At 42.1% G+C, this 23,575-nt stretch overlaps 2 protein-coding genes across 4 annotated transcripts in view; one reads left to right on the top strand and one right to left on the bottom strand.

The window, feature by feature from the left end:
• The window catches only part of LGR5 (leucine rich repeat containing G protein-coupled receptor 5), a 122,095-nt gene extending 102,163 nt beyond the window's left edge, over window positions 1-19,932 (bottom strand). For all 3 annotated transcript variants that reach the window (XM_036111832.2, XM_036111833.2, XM_078076290.1), the window contains exon 1: window positions 19,396-19,932. In XM_036111832.2, the coding sequence (XP_035967725.1) occupies window positions 19,396-19,607 (212 nt within the window). In that variant the 5' untranslated portion in view covers window positions 19,608-19,932. The remainder of the gene's footprint in view (window positions 1-19,395) is intronic.
• TSPAN8 (tetraspanin 8) overlaps window positions 18,715-23,575 on the top strand; it is a 224,235-nt gene continuing 219,374 nt past the window's right edge. The window contains exons 1-2 of the mRNA XM_078076291.1: window positions 18,715-18,972; window positions 21,543-21,744. The gene's annotated coding sequence lies outside the window, so the exon portion shown is untranslated. The remainder of the gene's footprint in view (window positions 18,973-21,542; window positions 21,745-23,575) is intronic.

Genomic DNA, 23,575 nt, shown 5'->3' with positions numbered 1-23,575 from the left:
TACTATGCTAGGTAGTGGGGGACATGATGATAAATAGATGAAGGAGGGAGAAATAGAGGATGTCCTGGTAACAGCTATCTCTAAATGGAAATCCCTTTATCAGGTGACCAAATTTAATACATAAAATGATACCAATCTTTTAGATTTCAAACTTCTAGAAGACAATGAATGGATATGTCCTCCCATAGAACCTTGCATAGCGCACTCTCATTAAAAGTTCACTGAAGGAATAAACCATGGGTCGCAGGGGAGAAAAGGGAAATCCAAAATGAGGGTAGCTTTGCAAAGAGGTGGGAGATATGCCTTTTGAGACATGAGTCCTTGCAGCCATTCAGATGCTTTCTGGGTTCTCTGTCTTCCAAGCTCTCTCATTTCCAGTCACTGTTGCCTCATGTTCAGCAAATCTGAGAATTTCCTTCCATGCGCTTTCCTGCTCTGCTGCCCCTGCTGATGGGCTTCTATAGGACACGTCCAGCCATATGGTGAAATGCCCCCCATCCTTTAAAAGCAGGGCAAACCCAACCCTCTCTGGCAAGTATTTGCAACGCCAGGTGGAGTGAATGGTGTCCTTCTCTCCACAGGACTTCATACTGACCTCCAGCAATAATCACAGCTAACCTTGCCTTCTATTTACTACCCGTCAGGCACTGTTGTATGTGCTTTGCAAATAATATCCCTCATGAACAACCCTATGAGAAACGTTCTGTTTTACAGATGGGGAAAGTGAAGCCAGAGAGGAGTTAAATAATTTGCCCAAGGTAATAAGTGCACGCCAGGATTCCAACAGAGAGTGATTGATTCCAGAATGAGGCTCTTCACTACTATACTGCTTTGGCTTACTTGTCTGTCTTCCTTAACTAAATAGTGAACTCCAGAGAGAGGAGGCTGTTGCTTGATTCATCTTTGTTTCTTGGGCTCAGTCTAGATAGTAAGTGCCAAGTAAGTGTTAGGTGAATAATTTAAAGAATTAATAAATGTGCGCACTTAGGTCTGACCAGCTCCCCCCTGTGAACAGAAATTGGAAGAGTTTACTGTGAATGAGAGGAGGACAGAGGGAAAAGCTTGCCTTCTGCTTCTTGGATCCCCATCTAATGCAGGGAAAATGCACAAGTCCATACAACACAATTACCACTTCTTCTTTTCAGGTTATGATTGGGGGTGCAAATAAATAAGTTCGTAATTATGCTTCAGAGAAAATGAAGTCAGTATGCCCAGTAAAACTATAAGCTAGTCAAGTAGAAGGTACACTTTGGAGACCAGAACACAGCTGCAGAGACCCTTGTCACACAGATCTTTGTACTATATTCCTATGAGAAGTTTCCTAGTAATGGTAGGTCAGATCTCAGAGGTGGATCCTGCCCCCTAGGGGTAACCGTGTTCAGACCTCCTGCAATAGGAGGTACTTAGAGGTCCCTGGCATCATGCTGGACGTTACAGTTGCAGAACGTATAGAGGAGAATCCAGCCAGTGCTTAGACTGAAATGGGGAAGTTTGTCTAGAATGTTCTTTCCCTCTCCTTCTGGCCAACGCAAACTCGTCCTCCAAGATTCCAGATTAAATGTCAATGGAAGTCTTCCCTGACCACCAAGACTAGACAGGTTCTCTTGTAGTGCACTTCCATTCTCCAACAGAGTCTTTGCATAATTCTAATAACATAAATTTAACTAAGCAGTTACTTAATGTCTGTCTCCCCTGCAAAGGCCATACTGCTATGCTCTTAGCATCCAGAACAGAGTCGGCAATAGATAAGCATGAATTTTGTGAAAGAATTAATGCATATGCAGGAACATGATGTTAACACTACTGAGGATTTGCTCCCCAGCCATAGACTGAATTCTTATTCCTAAGTATTGTCCTCTTTTCTAGACCTTATGACAGTTAGCAACAAAGTGAAATAGACTTATTTGTATTTTTAAACACTTAACAGCCAAGAACTTTTAAAACGTTAGGGAGTTAAAATGTTTATTGACTGCGGCTTCCTGAAAAGAGGAGAAAAACATGAGAAAAAGTAAGTCAAATGAGATTGAGTAATTTTAAAGACAGGGTAGAAGAGCGGTTTTATTTTCTAGTTTCCTTTGGAATTATTCTGTAACAACAGTTCCTATAGAACCCTGAAGCTTGGCTAGTTCCGACCCCACAGAGAGATCATTTGAAAAGATCCACTTATTTTATAAGACACAGTGAGTCTGACACGAAATGTACACTTTCGTATCTAAGAACCCTAGCAAAGGAGATTAGTAGCCAAAAAAGCAATTAAGTTTACAGTAGGGTAACAGATACCATATCTAGTACAACAGCTTGGGAAAGGAAGTAAAGCAAAGGTCATATCAACAAGAAAAAAGTAACATTAAATAGCAGATTTTTTTTTTTTTTTAAGAAACAAAATCCCATATTCCAAAATCTTTCCTTCTCATCTAATAACTACATGTGTTTGGGTGTTTGGAAAAAACAAGAGACGAGGACGTGGCATTACTGAAGCTGGTAACTGGCCCAAACCCTGGTGAACCAGGCTGTGAAATTCAAGCATCTGGAGCGTCGGGTTCCTGATCAGCTTTTTCAGTTTGATCTCAGATCCCACTCTAGTAGATGCAGGATTGTAGAATCCCAAGCTGGCTGTGTCTGTGTGCTTTAGAGGCGCAGTGGCTTAGGGTTCGAACAAACACATCCAACTACCCCAACTTAAATAATTTAACAACGCCAACGCAGAGGTCCTGGAAAAACCAACCATGTTTTAGGACTAGGTAATAATCGGGCCCTTTCACATCAAGGTAAAGGTGTCCCCACAAAAGAACGGGGCTCTGTGACACAGACACCAATTATAAATCACCCCTTGGTGATTCTGTTTAGTTACACAGCATTGTAGATCCCAGGATTTACAATGGTTGTACAGCCCATGAAACTATCTTTAGCCAGAGTTCCTCTTCTGTGTCAGTATCCTATTTTGAACTAACAATGCTCTCAGATGAGCCGAAAAGATGTATTTAGCTCCCACCATTACAATTTCTGATCCTCTTTACTTTAGCTCTTTTGAAATAACATGAAAGCTTTGGCTTGCTAATTACTTTTATCCAGCCCATAGAAAAATTAGTTTATCTTCCTGATCAAAGCAAATTAGGCAGATCATGGCTGATTAGAATGCAACAGTAAAATCGCCATACTTTCCCTTCCAGTCCCCTTTCTCTCAGAAATAGGGCCTGTGTCAAATATGTAGGTATTTCCCACGGCCAGGCCGGACTCTGTTTCCAACAGGGACTGTGGCTTGGACAATGGTTCTTACACAGACACTAAAGTTCTTTAGTTCAGTCATTGTGTTCGAGAAGAACTAGTAACCCCTTAGCTAGCATTTGATGAAACATCTAGATTTACATATTTCCTTAATTGCATTTTTTTGAATGTGAGTGAGATTTATCTGACCAGAGTTAAATGCCTCTTTTATTCCCCTACCCAAGGCAAAATTCAACTCCGTGCTCTTAAAAAAAAAAAAAAAAAAAGTGAGGTGGGAGGATGTATGGAATTTTACTTAATTCCAATCTGAATAAATTTAAAGGTTTCAATAAAGTGGGACGAGGGAGTTACATTACCAAACACAGGAAAGATACACCTTTACCTTCCAAAGAGGAAATGTCAATTGCCAAAGCTTTCACTTATTCAGCTCAATCGAAAAGGCTATTTTGATTTCAATAATGAATGTTATTCCTGGTTGCCAGATTCCCCAAATCAGTTGCTAAGAGCCTCCAAAACTGTTGTCCTTAATAATTTCTCGCTAAAATTTCTTTGTGACTGTAAAAACTTGAAAGTTAGGTTTACTCTTCCTTATTTATTTACTATAAATTAACAGTAAATCTTGTATTTAGCTCCATTTAAACCCCCCTCTGCAGCTGCCCATTTGAAAAATAAAATGGTTGCCTTCTTTCACTTCAGTGGGCACGATACAAAACACCCATTGAGCTTTCCCTTTACTGCAGCTGCCAGTGCCCAGCCGACTTTTAACAAACCAGCCAAGCGGAATCACAATGCAGCTGCAACATTTTATGGTATTTCTGTTGGTTCTCTTTTGAGACTGGAGGTGTTAATTAGGAATCAAAGAACACAACCCTGCCAGCTTTCTTTCACAAACCATACCCTGGTCACTGCAGTTTGCAGAAGAAAATAAATCTAATAAAGGGATAAAAATGTTGTTTGTCACACCAGTAAAGTGTACTTAAGACCCTTTGATCAAAAGCTTTTTATGTCGTCTTGTCAGATGGGCTGGAAATATTGTATTTTTCCCCTTTCTCTCCCTTCTTCGTGCAGACTTCTCTGATTTTGAATTTCAAGACTGTCTGGAAGAAAAAAATATAAGCATAGTCATATGCGGGATTATTACTTAGAGGTGAAAGCTGGTCTCATAGAGCAGAGTCATTTTGTTTCTTAGAAAATTGTTCCTATTCAACAGAGAGTCCTGTTATGGGTTCACACAAAACTGGGCCTTCTATTAGCATATTTACCATATTCTAACCACAGGTTCTCGTGCTTACACTTTACATATACATCTGTCAATACTCTATTTGGGGTAGATTATTTGTTGCATAAATCTTTTTCAGTGTTATAAGAGGATTTTTTTTTACATACACAGAATTGAGTATTCTCATAAGCGTAACATCCAGATATATATACACTCACACATGCAAACGTATATATGTGTTAATTTATCAAATAGTGTGTCATTTTTATATAGTTTTTATGCATCTCGAGTATCACGCATTCAGATGTAACAGTGTGAAGTCATTACCTTTAATCTTCAGTCAAAGTTAAAAGCTTATAGTAAGTTTATGAAGTTAGCACTGCTGGGAATTAGTCAAGCCTGCTAGCTCTCTCAGCAAGAGGTTTTGCTGCTAGATGCACAAATCATGCCAAAATCCATTAATCCTGCTTGAGAGAGGCAGAAAGAAGGTCTGCTTGTTGATTTAATGTTAATGAAATGAATGGGCTCCTGAGGCTACCTACAGAGGCCCTCTAAACTGCAAAACAAATAAAGTCATTTTAAGTAATGCTCACTGCAGGAGAGTAAACAATGCTCCCAGATTTGCTGTACAAAATGGATGTGGGTGTGGATGCGTAGAAACCTCCCATTTTCTACAATCTCGCTACACCTGTCCTGGTGTACAATACACACAAATGTCAAGCTGACAGATTCATAGATAACTGGAGACGTCAGAGCATATGCTCACCACTCTGACTTTACAGATGTGAAAACTGAGGCCGGGAGGGTATGCATATCCTGCCAGAGATTCTACAGCTGATTAGCGGGGGAGCTAGATCTAGTTCAGTGGTTCTCAAAACCTGACCGCACATTGAATTTGCCTTGGGGAGTAAAAAATCATTCTGATGCCTCGCTTCTTCCCCCAGAGATTCTGATTGAGTTGGTTTGGTGAGGGATCTAGGCCTCAAGATGGTTAAGGTTAGGTTCCAAATGGAGCTCATGTGAAGACAATTTGAGAACCATGGACTAGACCTCTAACGGCACACTGCTCCTCTGTGCGTTGGGTCTGTTTTGTCCCGCTGCACCACAGTGTGAACTATTTCCCAGCTCCTAGGAGTATGCCAGGTGCCTTAGCATCCTATGGAGAGAGTAGATACATGTGTTTAGAGATTTTCAGGTTGTTTGCAAAATGAGTTTCCGTTTCTTCCACGTGTAAATGCAGAGATGTGCCCCCGCCGTGGGTGTGTAGTATGTGTGAGTGTGCGTGTAGACCCCTTGAAGGACGGACATCTACTTGTTGGGTGAGCCCACCCCACAGCTGAGACGGTCGCCAGGGTCTGTGCCATCTTGGCAGCCTGAGCTTGTGCTTCACTTTTCTCTCTGTCCTGCCGTGGACCTCACCTTTGGGTCTTACTTGACGCTTTTTTATTCTTTTCTTATTTGCCCCAGTCTCCTTTGGGTTGTGGCTTTTCTCTTACCCCCTTGCCACCTGGAGAACTGTGCTTTGCCTGAGCCAGATCCTTCTGACTCTTCATTTGAAATTGTTTGACTTTTGCTGCCTTCAGATTCAGTCTGGTTTGGTGATTGTTTAAACTGCTTGATAAAGCTAGGCTGATAGATCCCACTTGTCCAATCTAAGCTGCTGGTAACACATAGTAGACGTCTGCCCGAACGTTCCTTCAGTTTTGGCTTTAGTGCTGTAAAATAAATCAGCTTCCTACTTTAGTGATTCAGTGGGCACTCGAGAATTCCAGAATCATCCTTTCACACGTAGTAAGATATGAAAGTGTTCCTAGAGAGTTCCCTTGTCCTTTTCGGACCTGCTCTCTTGATTTCATTGGTCATGGGTGAAGCAGCTTGCCTCTTCTGCAGGGGGCTGTTGAGAATCTGTGAAGATGGTGACACAGGGCTCATCCAGCAGAATTAAAAGGCTGTCTGGTCCAATAACCGCCCACCCATCTCTCCTCTCTGCTGGAGATCACTGGCCCTAAGTCCAAGGCCCCCAGCTCAAAGACAAGCCTGAGTGGTGCTTTGACCCTCTATTTAACTTTGAATCCCTTCCCCCTCACAGAGTCAAGTCATTGGTATCTATTATTCTCCAGGAAATAATTTCAGCCTCGTTGTCATCACTGACTGCAAAGATCCTTCCTGCAATTGCATTGAACTAACGGCTTCTTTTTCAAAGACAGCTACTGTAATTCCTCACGAAAATTCACCTCTTTTGAAGGTATTTTCAGATAGACATAAGCCTATTCCTTATGTTTTTTTTCCCCTAGTTATTTTTTTCTGCCGTTAATACATTTAAAAAATCAAACACATTTTTGTTGTGTTGAAAACGTAGTTTTCCTGGGTGTATCTCTGGCTCTGAGAAAAAGCTGGGTTCCCTATATCCTCTCTGCCCCCCACTAAATCCATCATCTTTCACCTGCTGCTACAGTAAGTCAACTGCTGAGATTGGGCTTCTGAGAGCCCAAGGAGTGACCAAACTGATTGTTTCCTACATACTCAGGAAAAATCGTGGGGATGGGTGAGATGAAAATGAGAGGAGAAAAACAATTTCAGCCCAGGACCACAAACTGTGGGCCATTCATTGAACCCTGTCTGAAGAGTGGGCTTTTACCATTAGGCCACTGGCCCACAATCGGTGACAAAGCGTCTGTTCAGTCATCAGCCACCCTGGAGGTCTGTGCAGTGTCTACACAACGTTATGCACCCACGTGAAAATATGAGACTTCATTCAATACACAGAATCTTTTATCTATTTGATACCAAGGATCAAAGATGAAAGAATCTTTTAAACTTAAACAGGTGCTGGGTGATACACTATTCATGTGAAGCTGCCCCTTTTTGCTTCCCCTATTCTTTTACCTAAAAAATCTTGTTTAATGAAAATTATAAAGTTTTAGGGCAATGGATTTAACTATTTTGGGGAACAGCAATAAGAGGCAACACTGTATTTGCAAAGCATGGGTTTAGGGGCACCTGAATGGCTCAGTCAGTTAAGCATCGGACTGTTGATTTCAGCTCAGGTCATGGTCTCAGTGTCCTGAGATCGAGCCCCGTGTCAGGCTCTGCACTCAGTGTGGAGTCTGCTTGAGATTCTCTCCCTCTGCCCCTCCCCCTGCTCATGCTCTCTCTCTCTAAATAAATACAATCTAAAAAAAAAAAAGCATGGGTTTAGTGTTTTAACAACAACTTCATCAGCAACAGAGACAGTAGTCCCTAACATTTAATGTGCACTCCACACATGAGGCATTATGCAAAGTGCTTCACATGTATGATCTTACCAGTCTTCACAACAATCCCGTGAGGGAGGTATCACGATTGTTGCCATTTTACACATGAGGAAACTGAGACACAGAATAACTTGCCAAGGTTACTCAAGATAGGTCTGTGATCTTTGTCAAGCTGTTCTCACTTCCAAAGTAGGGATAATTATAACTTTTACTGTCTGTTATGAGGGGCAAATGAGAAATTGGAGGCAAAAAGCACTCTCTGAATTGTTTTTTCTCTCTTTCTTGGGAGTTCACAAACAATGCAGTCTGCCAAGTGTAGAGGGAAGGACCTCTCTGCTATCACAATATAAGATTATATCAGCTTGTCTCACTTTCTGCTACACATTTGATGGCCAGAAAAATGGGGCCCTGTATTTTAGATGTAGAAAAGTGCATTTCCCCTAGAGTTTAGGGGAACAGGAGAGTGCCGCCTAGTGACTCTCCCTGGAGCATGCCCTGGGACTGGCACGCAAGGACAGAGGGTGTTTTAAAATGTCGGTTTTAATGTTGTTTAGGTATGGTATGGCCCATAGATCAGGAGACAACTGTTAGTGAAAAGTCAGTTTGTTACTCACAGTTCCCAAGAGTCGGGGGTACATCAGGCCATGCAGGGTCACATGGGTGAACACCAGAGTCAGGAAGAAGAAGAAGGAGAGGGAGGAAAGCATGGGCATGAGCGTTCATTCAAGAGACACGAAGACAATCTAAATTTGGTCAAGTTAAGGTCACAAATGAAATTCAGATTATAATAAACACATGTTTAACTACTATGAACAGACATTTGGGAAATTATTTATTTATTCCTCAAACTAAATCTGATTGTTTCCTTCTGTTTTGCAGATTTTTAGGTGATACAGAGACACTTTATCTGTATCTACAATGGGCCAAAAAAAGACAATACAGTTAAAATTCAGGCACATATATTTACGTATATAGCACGCATAAGCAACAGGATTATTTGGCAACATCTAGAAAGATAACTGGGATTTTTAGAATTCACCTGAGTATCTGGCATTGGAACAAAAAAGTGACAAGAAGGAACACTCAGCTGGGGTTCTCAGGAGAGCTGGGTTCCAACTCCATCTTTTCTAGCCATGTGCTTTTGGGAATGTCATTTACCTCTTAGGAGCATGAATTTCATCATCTGTGAAATGAAGGTGTTGGATTAGGTGACCTCCAAGGTGCTTCACATTCTAAATCCCATGGGTGGACACAGCGTCTGACTCATCAGAAACCTCGGCAACCTATCTAAGTGATTTTCATTCTGTTTATCTGGGCAATTAGGGTAATGCTCTAGCAATCATGATTAAATTTCAGTTTTGCACTCTGTAATGTGACCTTAGGTATACAGCTTAGTCCTGCTGGTGATTTGTGGATAAAAGATTATCTTTAGTTCTTTAAGGTAGAACCATACTCTACATGTAGTTAGCTACTAACACAAGCTGTGAATTGGTATTATCATTAACATCAGTCTCAAATTTAGCCTTTCCTTCCCCAATATACAATTAACTATGTTTTGAGGCGTTTCTACAGCTAAGGGAAAGGGGGCCTCAAATTACTACCTACTAGTCATTCGGGACCAGACGGTATCCACCTAACACTTGTCAGGATTATAAGACTGTGGGGAAGTGGACTCTACGCTGGATGACCAGCAGCTGTAAGGTGGAAGGTGCATACTCGCTGTCAGTGAACCATGTTGCTCAAACTTCTGAGATCTTCAAATGAGATACGCTTACACCCTGGAAGAATCTGGTTTAAGGAGGATTTCCTTTTGCTACCCAAAGTGAAAAGAAGACTCAGTGAAAAAAGATCTTGAACTTCCTCCGCTGCCCTGAGCCCCAGAGTACGACAGCTGCCGAGGGAAGGGGCTGCTGTGAGTGCGGGCCTCCCACCGCAGGGAGAGTGATGTCGCTTCCCCAGGTTCAAATCAAAGACCTCAATTTCGGTGCACTTAGAGTTGATACTTTAATCCCAAAGACTCTTCTCTCTAAACTTCCCTTCATCTCGTACTTTGAAGCCCTGGGGGACGTGTCTGAGATAAGGAAAATGCATGTTTCCAGTCTATCTGGAAGCCAGGGATGGAGAAGGATCGAGAGACACAGGAGAAGTGTACCATCTGTGTCAGGGGGCCTAGTAGAGGTCTCACTGTCTCTCAGTCCTGCCCGCACTGTTTCTTGGGTAGCAGATTTCCTTGCTTCGTCTTTCCACCTCTCTTGGCATTTTTTTCTAGGCTTTACTTTATGCGGCAGTTGACACTCCAATGGTCATTGCGTAGGTCTACCACCCAAACGTAGGCATGACTTTCTGCTAAGGGTCCCTTCAGGGCAGGAAGTTTGAAGGGAAAATAAGGAAGAAGATGTCTTATTTCGGTCTTCACTAGAAGACGCCAAACTCATTCTGTAGATTCATTCAACAAACACTGTGAAATAAATGTTTATTACCAAAGTCTCAATATATATACAAAAAATAGATGATCCTTCCATGGAAAATTTTATTTGTTTTTTATAACCAAATAATCTTCACTGTATATGTATACAAAAAGGGAAAGGTTATTTCGTGCTGATAGATTGAAAGACCAATTGATTATGTAACAGAGTTCCTTCAAGTAAGTGCCTCCCACGAAAATTTTTTTTTTAATTTTTTTATTGTTATGTTAATCCCCATACATTACATCATTAGTTTTAGATATAGTGTTCCATGATTCATTGTTTGTGCATAACACCCAGTGCTCCATGCAGAACGTGCCCTCCTCAATACCCATCACCAGGCTAACCCATCCTCCCACCCCCCTCCCCTCTAGAACCCTCAGTTTGTTTTTCAGAGTCCATCGTCTCTCATGGTTCTTCTCCCCCTCCGATTTCCCCCCCTTCATTCTTCCCCTCCTGCTACATTCTTCTTCTTTTTTTCTTTCTTAACATATATTGCATTATTTGTTTCAGAGGTACAGGTCTGAGATTCAACAGTCTTGCACAATTCACAGCGCTTACCAGAGCACATACCCTCCCCAGTGTCCATCACCCAGTCACCCCATCCCTCCCCCCCACCCTCCCACGAAAATTTATAACCTGAAAACTTCAAGTGCCACGTGGTGTTTTGTGTGTTGAACCAATAAACTCATTAAAATAACATTGGGTAAACCCAAACACAACACAATGAAATTTCTAACACAGCCCACATTAACCAACCAACTTTAAAATAATATCTTTGTTATGTACTAAGGTTAAAAATTCAGCAAATTCTTTATATTTTTTCCACTTGAGATCATGTGTGGTTTTCTACTTCCCTGAGAAGTACACTTTTGCGGCTTTTTTGATCAAAGGCAGGTTATTTTTGCAAATAGACATCTTTTGTAGAGTCCCTGTTCTACTTCTTCAGAGTTTCAAGAAAAAAGAAGCACAAAAATATTTACCAGTTTTTTAGTGAAACATAAAAATTCTTAGGTTCTTTTCTTTTCTGAGTGTCGACTTTGGAAAGGAAGGGAAGGCACGAATGTAAGGTTAGCCATCACAGTGTGGTGTGTGTGTGTGTGTGTGAGGGAGAAAAGGAGGAAGAAGGAGGAAATAAAGGAATTTGGCTGCAGAATTAACAGATTGAAACACTTGGCTTCCAGTTGTGAAAGATGAGCAACACTGGGGAAAAGGCTGGGCTAACAAGGGACCGCTTGAAGAAAGCTTAATCTCAGCTTCCTCAGATGATGAGGAAGGTCAGCTCGGTGCACGCGTTCCCGGCGGGAGGTGGGCTCCCTTTGCCAGGACAATGGTCTTCGCATTTCAGCTTCTGAACTAAACTGAAGGTGCCTTCACACAGCCAGCTCCTCAGCCTCTCGCCTTGAAAGAGTTGGCTCTCCGCGGCCACGCCATGTCAATGTTATGTGTCATTTCCACAGAGCAAGTGGCAGAAAGGAAACCGTTTCTTACTGGTATGTGGGTGCCGTGGGTGTTCGTGTGAATGCAGGAAAGGGATTGCTTTCCTCCCCACCGACAACCACAGTCCTTATTAGAAGACGAAACCAAACTCCTTCTGAAGGCAAGGAGGATAAAATGAATGCAGAAAAAATGTGTATACCTCACAAACGAGACCCCTGAAAGTGACTGCTGCATAATTTTAAATTATTAATGTTAAGGGGTGCCTGGGTGGCTCAGTCTTTAAGCGTCTGCTTTCGGCTCAGGTCATGATCCCAGGGTCCTGGGACCGAGCCCCGCATCGGGCTCCCTGCTCAGCGGGAAGCCTGCTTCTCCCTCTCCCACTCCCCCTGCTTGTGTTCCCTCTCTCGCTGTGTCTCTCTCAAATAAATAAATAAAATCTTTAAAAAAAATTTATTAATGTTAAAACAAAACTGGAGTTGGGAGTGGTGTTTTAGATTTTAGAGATTATATCCATACGGGTCCTACATTTTCTAAACATCAATTCTTACTTGATGAGGTGCTCTTTATACCGAATATAATTTATAATTAATTGCCTTGCTATTGGTTTTTCATATTGTTGACTTTGTAATACAATAAATGGTTAACACGCAAGAGATTTCCAGCAGCAAATGAAATGAAAGACTGATGAAATAGGATAGCTAGTTTAGGAAGAGTTTTTCTTTGTTCAAAGGGGGGATCTCTTCTCTGATTTATCCAGATTTCTAATTTACACAGATGTCTGTATCACCGGCCTAATTGTTAAACCATGCACAGTTTACAGGTAGATAAGCAGACAAAACTTTGAAATAATTTCCATTCTGAATCAAATGATAGTATGGCAACCTTTATGACATCGATTCATCTTATCAGCTTTAAAGGTGAATACAAACTCAAAATTTGCCTATTAAGAAAGTTCATGTCTCTCTGAATTGAGGAATAGTTCCAAAGAATTCAGCTGCTTTATTTGACACATGGATCTGGTCATAGAAAAAAAAAGTTTTATTCTTGACTTGGAAGTTATTAGTCAACTGATCACTCTTTAGGATACTTGGGCAGCTACCACAATTTATCTTTGACTTGGGGACAAGAAAAATTGTTTCTGTGGTAGTAAGAAAATGGATATATGAAAAGATATCTACTAAACTTAAAATATTGGCCCTTAGCTATATAATGTTATTCTCACTTTACTGAAAATTAAAAACTGCATTTCCCAATTAGTTGAAGAAATATTTCTGGTATTAGAGCTTCGTAAATTGTGTTCCTGAAAAAAAAAATGTGCTGAAATATTTCAGCACCAGTTATAATTACTGTGAGGCATAACTATAAATTAGAAGGCTGGTTTTCTTGTATTTCTGGTAAACTGGCTCTGAAGATAATTTCAGAGAGGTCCCAAAACACGTTGAGCAATGTAAATATCCTTGAATAAGCAGACAGGTCTGCAAGTTTGGGATGATGATAGTATCTGTGTCACAGGGTGTTTGTGGGGCCTATGAATGAGTCAAGGACTTAGCATAATGCCTAGTACTCAGGGGGAACAATATAAATGTCAGCTGTTATTACAATAAAATGATTTAGATATGTAAATTATGGCGTGTTTGTTAAAATAAGCAACTCATTGCATCCTTTAAGCTGAATACAATTTAATTGTATTTCAAGTGGGGCTGGGCCATACATAGCTGCAGAGAGCCTTGCGAGGTTCTGTTACATGCAGACGGGCCTCTTTTAGCCACTGGGATTTCAGCAGCTGGCTCCGCCGACTCTATTCACTCCCACACCGTCAATGTTTACTGAACATCCCTTAAGTGTCAGGCACTGGGGTGGACTCTTGTGTTATAAAGTGGAAAATTTCCTACCCTGGAGGAGCTCAAAGTCCAGTGAGGAGGATAAGCCCTGAAGGAAAGAGAGCTCATCATCACATCCTGGAGTGTTATTCCACTTGACCTTAAAAGGAAGACCGTTTCATGGACATGGTCAGTTCCTCTGCGTCCTCTCAAAGCAAATTTCTGCTTCTCCAATCCCAGACTTAAACACTGAGAACAGGGGTAATAAACATTTGAAGGTATGAGGAAGGAGTTCAGCTTCTGAAGCATCTTTTAAACAGCTCTTCTCCTACGGCGGACACCCTGTTAACAGTCTTTTAGTATTACCACTAGATAATGTAATTCCATCACGTGAAATCAAATGGCTAACGTTGTTCTACCTACCAGTTTCAAATAAGGCATTTCCATTGGGCTCGATCAATGTAATAAAAAACATTCACTGGGAGAGGCAGGAGAACATGCCAGGGATTCCAAGAATGGGCCTGCCTCTTAACCTCTGGAGAACAAAATTAATTTTGAATTATGAAAAATTTTATGAAAAAATTCCACCCTATAGCCTATGAAATATCTCCCTTTTCCATAGAAAAGGAGTTCCCTGGGTGAAACTGAGTGTTGTAGTTGGCATCTATATAATGAGTGGATAAAAATGTGGATTGAAGCTGAAAGATACGGGAATAAAAAGGTTGCAGGAGGTTAGAACTCATGGATACATTTAACAAGTGAAATTCTGCTAAGAGACATCAAAAATAGCAACAGGACTAGATAATCAGCTTATTTTCTTTGGTATGTAATATATCAGTTGTGGCTCTGATGCAAGTCTGATTCATCTTTGTGCTATAAAATGAGACTCTGTAAAGGAAAACATTGCAACAGGAGTGAAGAGGTTGAATCTCATAGGAAGGAATCTGCCTTCGCATGAAGAATTCAATTTGCCAGAAATATCCACTTGTGGGGTGTTTATGAGGAAATGTACCATTTAGCATTATTCTAAATTTATATAAATAACTGAACAAAAACAAAAAATTACTCCACAGAATTGGCTCAATGCAGAGCTCACTACTGTTTTTCATTTCTATCATATGGCAGTATGATTTGGATTAATTGGAAACATACTTCAATTTATAGCTAAAATGATTTACATGTATGAGTTTAATAGAAAAAACATAAAAAATGGTTTACTAAGGTCAGTAGTTATTAGGTATCGTTATAAAACTACAAATATTCTGCAATGTCTTTAATTATATGACAGCTTTTTGGGGTTAATTGCTTACATGGATACTATTTCTATGCCTTTGACAGATGCCTTGGAAATTAAAAAAAAATCAAATAGTTCAGTTAAAAAATTTAACTATGAGAAATCATAGACCAGCTTAGTGTTTTTGAACTTCTTCAAATACATCCAAGTGGGAATGGTTCCATTATCAAAATACATTTTATTTAACTACAAATGGGTTCTTCTTTTTAATTCCAATCTTCTAATTCGTTTGTGATTGTTATCAAAGCTCCTTTACTTTGAAGATTTTATTTATTTATTCCTAAGAGACAGAGAGAGAGAGAGAGAGGCAGGTTCCCCACTGAGCGGGGAGCCCGATGCGGGACTCGATCCCAGGACCCTGGGATCATGACCTGAGCCGAAGGCAGACGCTTAACCATCTGAGCCACCCAGGCACCCTAAAGCTCCTTTACTTTGAAGAAAACGCATAAGGACAAGAAAAGATTGAAGATCTGATTGAAGATCATATTTCTTATATGTAAAACTTCATTCTTGTCACACAAACTCTGTCATGCACATGTTGATCTTATTCAATAAAATATTTACTTTAAATGTATGCCACAAAATTGTCTGAATCAGAACCACTGCTTAAAAAAAAAAAAATCACTCGGAATAATTTAGTCAATGAGTTTCAGTAATTGCCCCCATAACAAAAACACTACTAAAACAACCCTGGGAATCCTGGAGAAAAAGAAAGAACTTCTTTAAAATGAAGAAAAGTCATTGACATCATTCTATTTTCAATGAATTTTGAGAGCAATCTGTGGAGCAAACTGCATACATTTAGCAATTGATCTAAATTTTAAGACTGTTATAACAGCTAAAGGCTTTTGTAACCATTTCTAAACTACAAACATTTTCCTTGATTTAAAATACTTTTCTTTGCTTGCAGGGAAGCAGAAATATATTAAACCATTTCAAAGAAGATTCTAAAAATATTCTTTAATTTTGAAACTGCATCTTAAATGCTTAAAACATATGTATGACACCAGGGCCATACTTAATTAGTTATAATTGAGGGTTTTGATCAGTTTTTATTAATACCAGTTTTGCTAACTATGTGTAAAATTAAATTTTGTTATAAAGTTACATATGGAAAAGTAAGCAAGCTACACAAAAATTAAAAAAAAAATTCATTCTCCTGGTTCCTTTGGTTCATGAATTTGCTTGTGGATGAAATGTTTATGTCTTCAAGCAACAGCAGGGAAAAACTCAGTGTTCATTTAAAAATAAAATGGCTGTTCTAGATCAATAAAGAAAAGCATATTTTCTATACTAAAACTATATTAGGATGTTCATAAGGATTTAGTTTTTCTATCTGGATGCCACCCTAACTGGATGAAAGGCACATCTAAGTAGCATAGGGGAAATTATTTTTAAGACCCAATTAGCAAAAAATGTCCACATTTCATGCATTAAAATAATTTACCTAGAATAAGATTATCTGCTAGAGCTACTTTACTTCTGACAGATCATTACTGGTAGATTGAGATGTATTAAACATTGCAAACAATTACTGCCTGCTTTTATGTCTCAACTTTAGTGTTTTCCTTATTTTAATGCAGAGGGAGCTTTATTAGCCTATTTATTATTTCGTGAAATCAGAGCCCAAAACAACTGGAAGAGAGAGAGAGAGAGAAAGAGAAGATTAAGATTGAGATTTTCCAGTGTTTCCACCATGTTCAGTGGTCCAATTACAGATCTACTGGGGAATGCAGTTCAGTAAGAAAAGAAAATTAATATTAATGTTTAGACTGGCTTAAGATTCAGCTTTTCTGGGGGAACAAAGATTATAAAACTGCACATAAATAGCTCTTGCCTTATATGAAGAGGTTCAGGAAACCTTCTTTACCTATCAGTCTGACTAGCCAGCTATCAGATGATGGCAAATCCATTTGCCAAATGTGTCCAGCGGCAACTTGCCATCATCAATCTGTTTGAAGAAAATTAAATGCTTGTTCTTTTGTGGGTAGGGGAGGAAGATGAAGAGATAATATTTTGACTCAAATAAATGGTGATAACCTACTACAAACAATAAAAGATAGTAGTCTGCCTTTTTACCCACGTCAGTCCTTGGCAGAGTTTGATGTTCTCCCCAAAGTTTAATTACGACGGGGCCCCAGCGGTATGGGGCTATAATTTCGTGGTCTCTTTCAAGAGCAAAGGGAAGTTATTTCTTAAAATAAGGAAACCTGTACATTTATTTGAATATGAGTAAATAAAAATTTCTCTTTTAGGTTAGTAGTGCACAAGTGAAGGCAGAAATGGTCACATAATTCTAGGTGTAACCAAAAGAGGGCACCATCTACCCTTAATGTCTGCACAGAGTTCCTGTGGTTGTAAAAACAAAACCCAAAAAACTCCAAGCCCCTCAACCCCTCAAACTCCACCCCCCCCCCCAAGAAAGGGCATCCCGTGGCTCCTGACATTTTGTACTCTATAAGGAGACCAAATTCTGAAACTGCACCTTATGAGGAACATCGGTTTGGTTATTTACTTCAGGACTGATTTCTACGTTCAGCAACTCATGGTGCCTGACGTGTTGGCCACGAGAAGCAAGTATTTAACATTCACTGTGACACTTTTCAGACACTTCGAGATTAAGATTTTATAGGGCACTGAGAAAATTTCCCCTTAGGCCAGAGTAAGGCTGTCATCAAACAGCACGAGAAAAAGATGACAATTAACTTCCTAATGCTATCTTAACTCCGAGGGGTTATCTATAATGATAGATAGATAAGGAACAGTGGCAGGAAGATCTCCTCACACAGGGAGGACACAGTTAAATGCATTTGAGGTATGTGGGAAATAATCTGAAACAGCATTTGATGCCAACTTTTAGCAACAGAAGCCTAACAAATGTTCATTCTTTCAAGTGGGAAAAAAAAGCATCCTGACACTACTCATAAATTTATTTTCTGTATTCTTAAACATGTCTTATGACAAGTGCATGATTAAAATTATCAGTGTTTGGGGGGATTGCACACCTCCCTTGTATCTAATCAAATTCTTCAGGGTGATGGGGAAGAATAGTTCCAGGCTCTTAAGTGCAGTTACCAAACTGCTCTCAAAAATTCACTATACAGAAGACCACATGATTCTTGAAACAATGAGTTCAGCATTTAAACCAGAGGCTGGGGATGAGCATGTATGTCACTTTGTAGTACAGACAGCCATTGAGGAAGAAGAAATGTGAATTCTTAGAGAATGGTCATTTCCACCACTGGAAACATATCACTACCACATGCAATGAGTGTAATTGGAGGAAAACCTGGTGGGGAAATAAATAATTTTATAATCTTTTCAAGTAAAGAAAAGCACCCAAAATAGTTTTATGGTAGATGAGAAGGGGACTGCCATCTAACACTAAAATCTAGCAGGATGGTGCCCTCTGAATTTCAACGCAATATTAAAGCAAATAAAAAATTTTTTTTGTCTTTCTCATTCGGTCTCTAGAAAAAGAATCACTATCTAGTGGAAGGCGTTGTGCAAGCCTCTTCATGTTTCTTTTCTCCAGAAAACAACTAAACAGAGGAGAGAACGAGTTCACACAAACATCCCAACTCGCTCCTGCCAAGGTACATCAGAGAAGCCGAAATTGGGATTGCGTGGGCTTGGGGTGGGCTCACGGCTGTGGCTCGAATTAAAACCTAAACGTGTCACCTTGTGACCACCTCGTGACCCCTTTTTCAGAGTGGCTCTGACCCTGGTCTCTCTCTGCCCGAAGGAACCGAGCCGCAGACACTCCATGGGTTTGGGGGAAGTAGTCGCCTTGGTCCCCGAGAATCGGGTTCCTCCTGGGTCACCTCATCCACCCAACCACCTGTTATCCTTCGGGCCTCGGTTTTCCAGAAACAAAATTATGAAATGAGCCGCAGCCTGGTCTTCGCGGCTGGGGCTTTGGAGGCTGTGGTGGGGGAGGAGGATCCCCGAGGGATGACAGAGAGCTTCGGGTCTCCTCCGGGTAGTCGGCGTCGCTGTTTACCAGTCCCACCGCCTTCAGCCCACTTCCCTTTTCCTCCCCGGGAGGAGGAGATGGTTAAAGATTACACCGTGGCCGCGGGCACTTCAAAGGGCGGCTCGGGCAGCCAAAGGTAAAGATAACGTTCTGGCAGCTCTAATCAGGGTTTGTGGTTGCTACATTTTAATCACTTCATTAAAAGAAAGAAAGAAATCAAGAAATCAAGAAAAGAAGAAAAAAAAAGGTTACATCACACGTCCGTGCAAGGGGTGCAGAGTAAGTTCCTTCGGGGCTGGGCAAGTTGGAGTTCTCTTTCGGGGAAACTTTTTACAACCCGTGTCTTCGCGGAGGGGAGGTTGGGGCAGGGATCAATTGGGCAGCCCGCCCTTAGGCTCCAGGCTCAGGGGTGCAAATGCCCACACTGCAAGCAAATGCCTACAACCGGGAGCCCCGCGACCAGCCTAGAGCTGCACTGGGAAGCTGCGACGCACTAGCGCTTTCTGGGGCTTGCATCTGAAGCCGTTTCTCTGCGGGCCCGAAAAGTGCGCTTGTGCCCCCCCCCCGAGACACGTGCATTTCTCTGGGGCCCAAACACGTCGGTCCAAGATGCCCTCTGCAAACTCGCCCGGTCCCTTCCAGACCCCCAGGCTGGTCTCCCCCGATTTGCCCCCTTCCCGGAGCCGAGCGGCGCGCACTTACAGGTAGGAGGTGAAGACGCTGAGGTTGGCGGGCAGCTCCGAGAGCCCCAGGTCCGAGCAGTCCACCCTGAGCAGCATCCTGCCGTCGGGCTCGCACTGACAGTGCGCGGGGCACCCCCGCAGCAGCGCGCCGGGCCTCGGCGAACCGCCCACGGCCGCCAGCTGCAGCAGGACCGGCAAGGACAGGAGCACGCCGACCGGGGAGGTGTCCATGGTGCCCGGGCAGGGGGCCTGGAGCGAGCCGCGGTCGGAGGGCAGCGTCCGGGGTGCCGCGGGCCTCGGCCGCTTAGCGCTCGCCTGCAGCGCTGGGCGCCGCGCTCCTGCCCCACGGCGGGGGCACCGAGGATAAGCGCCGCGGGGCCGGGCCGTGCCCGTTGCCGCCACGCGGGCCTCTGGAGCGGCCCTGGCTGCAGCCGCCGCAGGGGCAGAGAGCGTAGCTGCTGCAGGCCGCCTGCTCGGTGTGGAGCAGCATCTCCGCTCGCACGCTTGTTTTTTAAAGCGCTCCAGCCCGAATTGCGCGCCCAGTGACGTCAGCGCAGCCCGGCTTCCCAGGCACCCCCCGCCCGGCCGCACTTTCCCTCCTCCGGCCCCCTCCCTCCTTTCCCGATCGCCGGCTGGGAGGCGGCTGGCGGCGAGAGGTGCAGGCTAGCTCTCGGCGCTCGGGCTGGGCCGCCGCCGGGCGGATTCCGGCGCTCAGCACCGTGTGAGGGCCGGGCGACCCCCCACCCTCATTCCCCTCTGCGTCGTGGCGACCCAGAGCCGAGAGCCGAAAGGGACCTGCCTGAGGGACACACACGGCTGCGCAGAGACCGAAGGATGCAGCACGCTTCCTCCAAGCCCCCTTCAAATAATGGATGGAATACATGGAGTGATTAAAAAAAAAAAAAAAAAAGACTAAAATTCAATCCAGAAAAATAGTTAAAGTTATCATGGTAAGGAGGCAGGCATTCCCGGGCGAACGATGGGTGGCCTTTTTGATCCATACCTCACAGCACACTGTCTAGCTCGCTTTTGCCTTCAAATCAAAGTGCCGGGTTAATGGCTAAATGAATACGGCTCGTGAGCAAGTACTGCAATTGTGCCTTCCTAACTTTTGGGGCGAGAAGTCGAAGTGGCTATTTTTTTGAAGTGTTTCAGGATCCCCTGGAAAGTCACCTTTAGTAGAACAATACCGGACGGACAGACAGATGGCTGTTTGCTTTTGTTCAGGGAGGGGCCTTTTCTTGCCAAGTGCCCCTAGGGTTCTCTAGTGCAGCCCCCCCACCCCCGTCCCCCCAGGCAAGAGGCACCGGGCTCTGGGAGAACCTTTGCCGAGTACCAGTGCAGAATGTGTCTTCTCACACACTTCAGCAAGTGCCCTAGGGTGAAACTAGGGGAGAAAGGAGGAGAAGGACTCAGGGCTTTCTTGGAGAGACAGCCTCAGTGGGAACAAGTCAAACGTCTCCAGACCCGAGACAGAGTGGCTGAAAGAGGTGACAGCCCAAGCCTGTCACATCAACTCACAAAAATGCACAATTTTCTCTCTGGGGTACAATGCCTCCTTGTTTCATGAAGGTGGAGAACCCTTTTGGCTCTCAAGGCCTCTCTTAGTCTTCTTCCACTTAGCCTTTCCCACCGAATTTCCCGTATAAACTTCAGAATTTTACAATTGGGAAATTCTTTTTCTTTTTTGTTAGATGTATTTACCCTCCTTAGTTGAAGGAGTGATCCCCACACCTGGCTGATCACCTGTGGGGCTTTTATGATTAATATAGGTACCTGGACCTAAATGAGTATTCTGAACATGTCCTTTTCTTGGGTGAATCCCATCATTCGCAAGTTTGTGATTCTCTGGATTAGATGGAGGGGTAGAGTGGCTAAGACTTAGAAACTCCATCCTCCTCGTTTTGCAAATAAAGGAACTGTGTGGCCCAGAGATACTGGAAAATTTGAGAGAGGCTGCTGAAAACTCTGAGTTAAGCCTGGTTTCTGGACATTAGCGCAGTGCCCAGTTCTGGACTGTTTCTTCACTTATCCCTATGCACACCACATCCCCTACCATCACTTTGCTCATTCCCACATTATTGTTTCTCCCAGCCATTCCTTCCACATGTATAGAATGCCTACTAATTGCCTATTTTCATTCCCACTTTTTTTTCTTTCCCCCAGATTACTTATTTTGTAAGTGCAACTCAAGATTTATTCTTTTTATGAAACCTCCCATGACCGCAGTCTGCATTAATCATCAAGCAACCACTATTTGTAGAACAACGATGATCATGATGCAGCAGCAACCTGAGGGGAAGTTAGCTCTCGGCATGGAGCTTGCAGTCTGAAGGGGAATCCCACAGAAGACGAATCTCACTGAACAGTATGTTGTAAATACCACAAAATTTAGTTCTGAGGTTTTCTTGAAAGCATATTTGTTTTGTTTTGCCAACTTTATTGTGACAACTTTGGAGGCAGGGACTAGGCCATTTGTCTTATCTTTACCTCTAGGACTGAAGCTCACAGTAGTGACCCCAAACCTAACAAATATTTACTGACTGATTGATTTATCAACACAGGCATCCAAATATGGTTGTGTCCACCTCCTGCCTAAAAACTTTTGGCAATACTTTCTTGACTTCAGGGTTGTTGAAAAGAGCATAACACTTTAGTTGTAGAATGAATCAGGCAGAACCAGATTTGAATGTAGGTTCTGCCAGTTTCAGGCAATTTGATCAGAGGCGCAGAATGAGCCCACCTGTCTCAGCTACCTTCTCTGTAAAAGGTGGGTAATTATTCACCTACATTGTTCTAAATGTGAAAATGTCTGGAACTCGGCCTAGAGCAGAATAGATTTTCAAACCTGTGTTAGTGCCTTTCCTCCTCTTTTCAGGATTTAAAGCTTGTTAATAAATTCATGTAGAGTAGAGGGATTTCTGATTCAGTTAAATGGGGGTAGACAGCTGTGTTGAATGAGGCCAGGTATATTGAGCATCTGTTATCTATCTGTCTATCTATCTATCTATCTATCTATCTATCTATCTATCTATCTACCTGTCTATCTGCATGCCAACGTTTCTCTTCTCTCCTTTTGATGGGAACACTCCACCCTCCTTGGGAACCTTTAACTGATTCTGGAGGGGCTATCGTGTGGTTCTACCTCCCTGCCCCTGGGCAGGTATATGACCCAAGCAGTGAAATCTGAATCTGTTTGAGGGATTGTCATAGACCCTGGGGTGAGAAGATCTTCTCTGGCTTCTTGAGTTTAAGGACAAGGAAAATTAGAGTCAGGGGCGCTGTTATTCTGCTGTAGAGAAAACTCACTAGACATTATTAGCATTAGTAAAGAGAAAAGCAAAATCCTAGGGTTATCTTTTAAACACCTGGATCTAAGACTATTTCTACCCATCACCTCCAAATTGGTGAACCAATCAATTTTGTCTTGTTTTGTTTGAGGTAGTGAGTGAGGATTTAGTTATGATCACTTACAGGCAAGAATGCTCGGTAAAAACCTGAAAGTGCAGGAAGTGTGGACATTTAAGAGTGACCAGATGAACCCCCAAGGTCTTGTAGACCTTAAAAGATAGAAATCATATAGGTTGAAAATAGGAATGATTTGGCTAATGGTAATTGTATTGCCTGAATGCATGTATCTTAGTCATTTTATCTGAACTAATAAAGATGAGAATATGGCAAATCAAATTCCTTGCACACTAAAAAAAAAACTTCTAGTAAGGACATTGAGGAGTAGTCTGTCTGTTTTGTGGCAAATACCATTTAATTTATAAGATCAATTTCTCAAATTGCATTATAATGACCATCAGCATCAACTCAGCTCTTTATACATTCATATCCTCACTGGGTCCTCTTAACAAGTTTAAGAGATAGGTATTATTCTTACCCCAATTTTAAGAATAGGAAATGCAAGTGGTTTTCCTAATGGAGACCAGCAAGTCAGTGATAGAACTAAAATTCTAACTTGAGTCTTAAGACTTTAAGTTCTTTTCCAAATCCCTTGAGAATTCTAAGCACTACCACTCCCACCCTCAAACACACACACACACACATATGCACGCACACACGCGTGCACGCACACACACACACACACACACAGACTTAAACTGGTTAAGATCTTGGGTTTACTGTCAGTCATTTCATTGAGAAAGAAATTCACATTTTTAAAAAATTTTTATTTTTTAAAAGTTTTATTTTTA

This window comes from Halichoerus grypus, chromosome 6 (genome assembly GCF_964656455.1).
Source record: "Halichoerus grypus chromosome 6, mHalGry1.hap1.1, whole genome shotgun sequence".
In the NCBI taxonomy this organism is placed as follows: domain Eukaryota; kingdom Metazoa; phylum Chordata; class Mammalia; order Carnivora; family Phocidae; genus Halichoerus; species Halichoerus grypus.
This window is presented reverse-complemented; position numbering and strand designations above follow the sequence as displayed.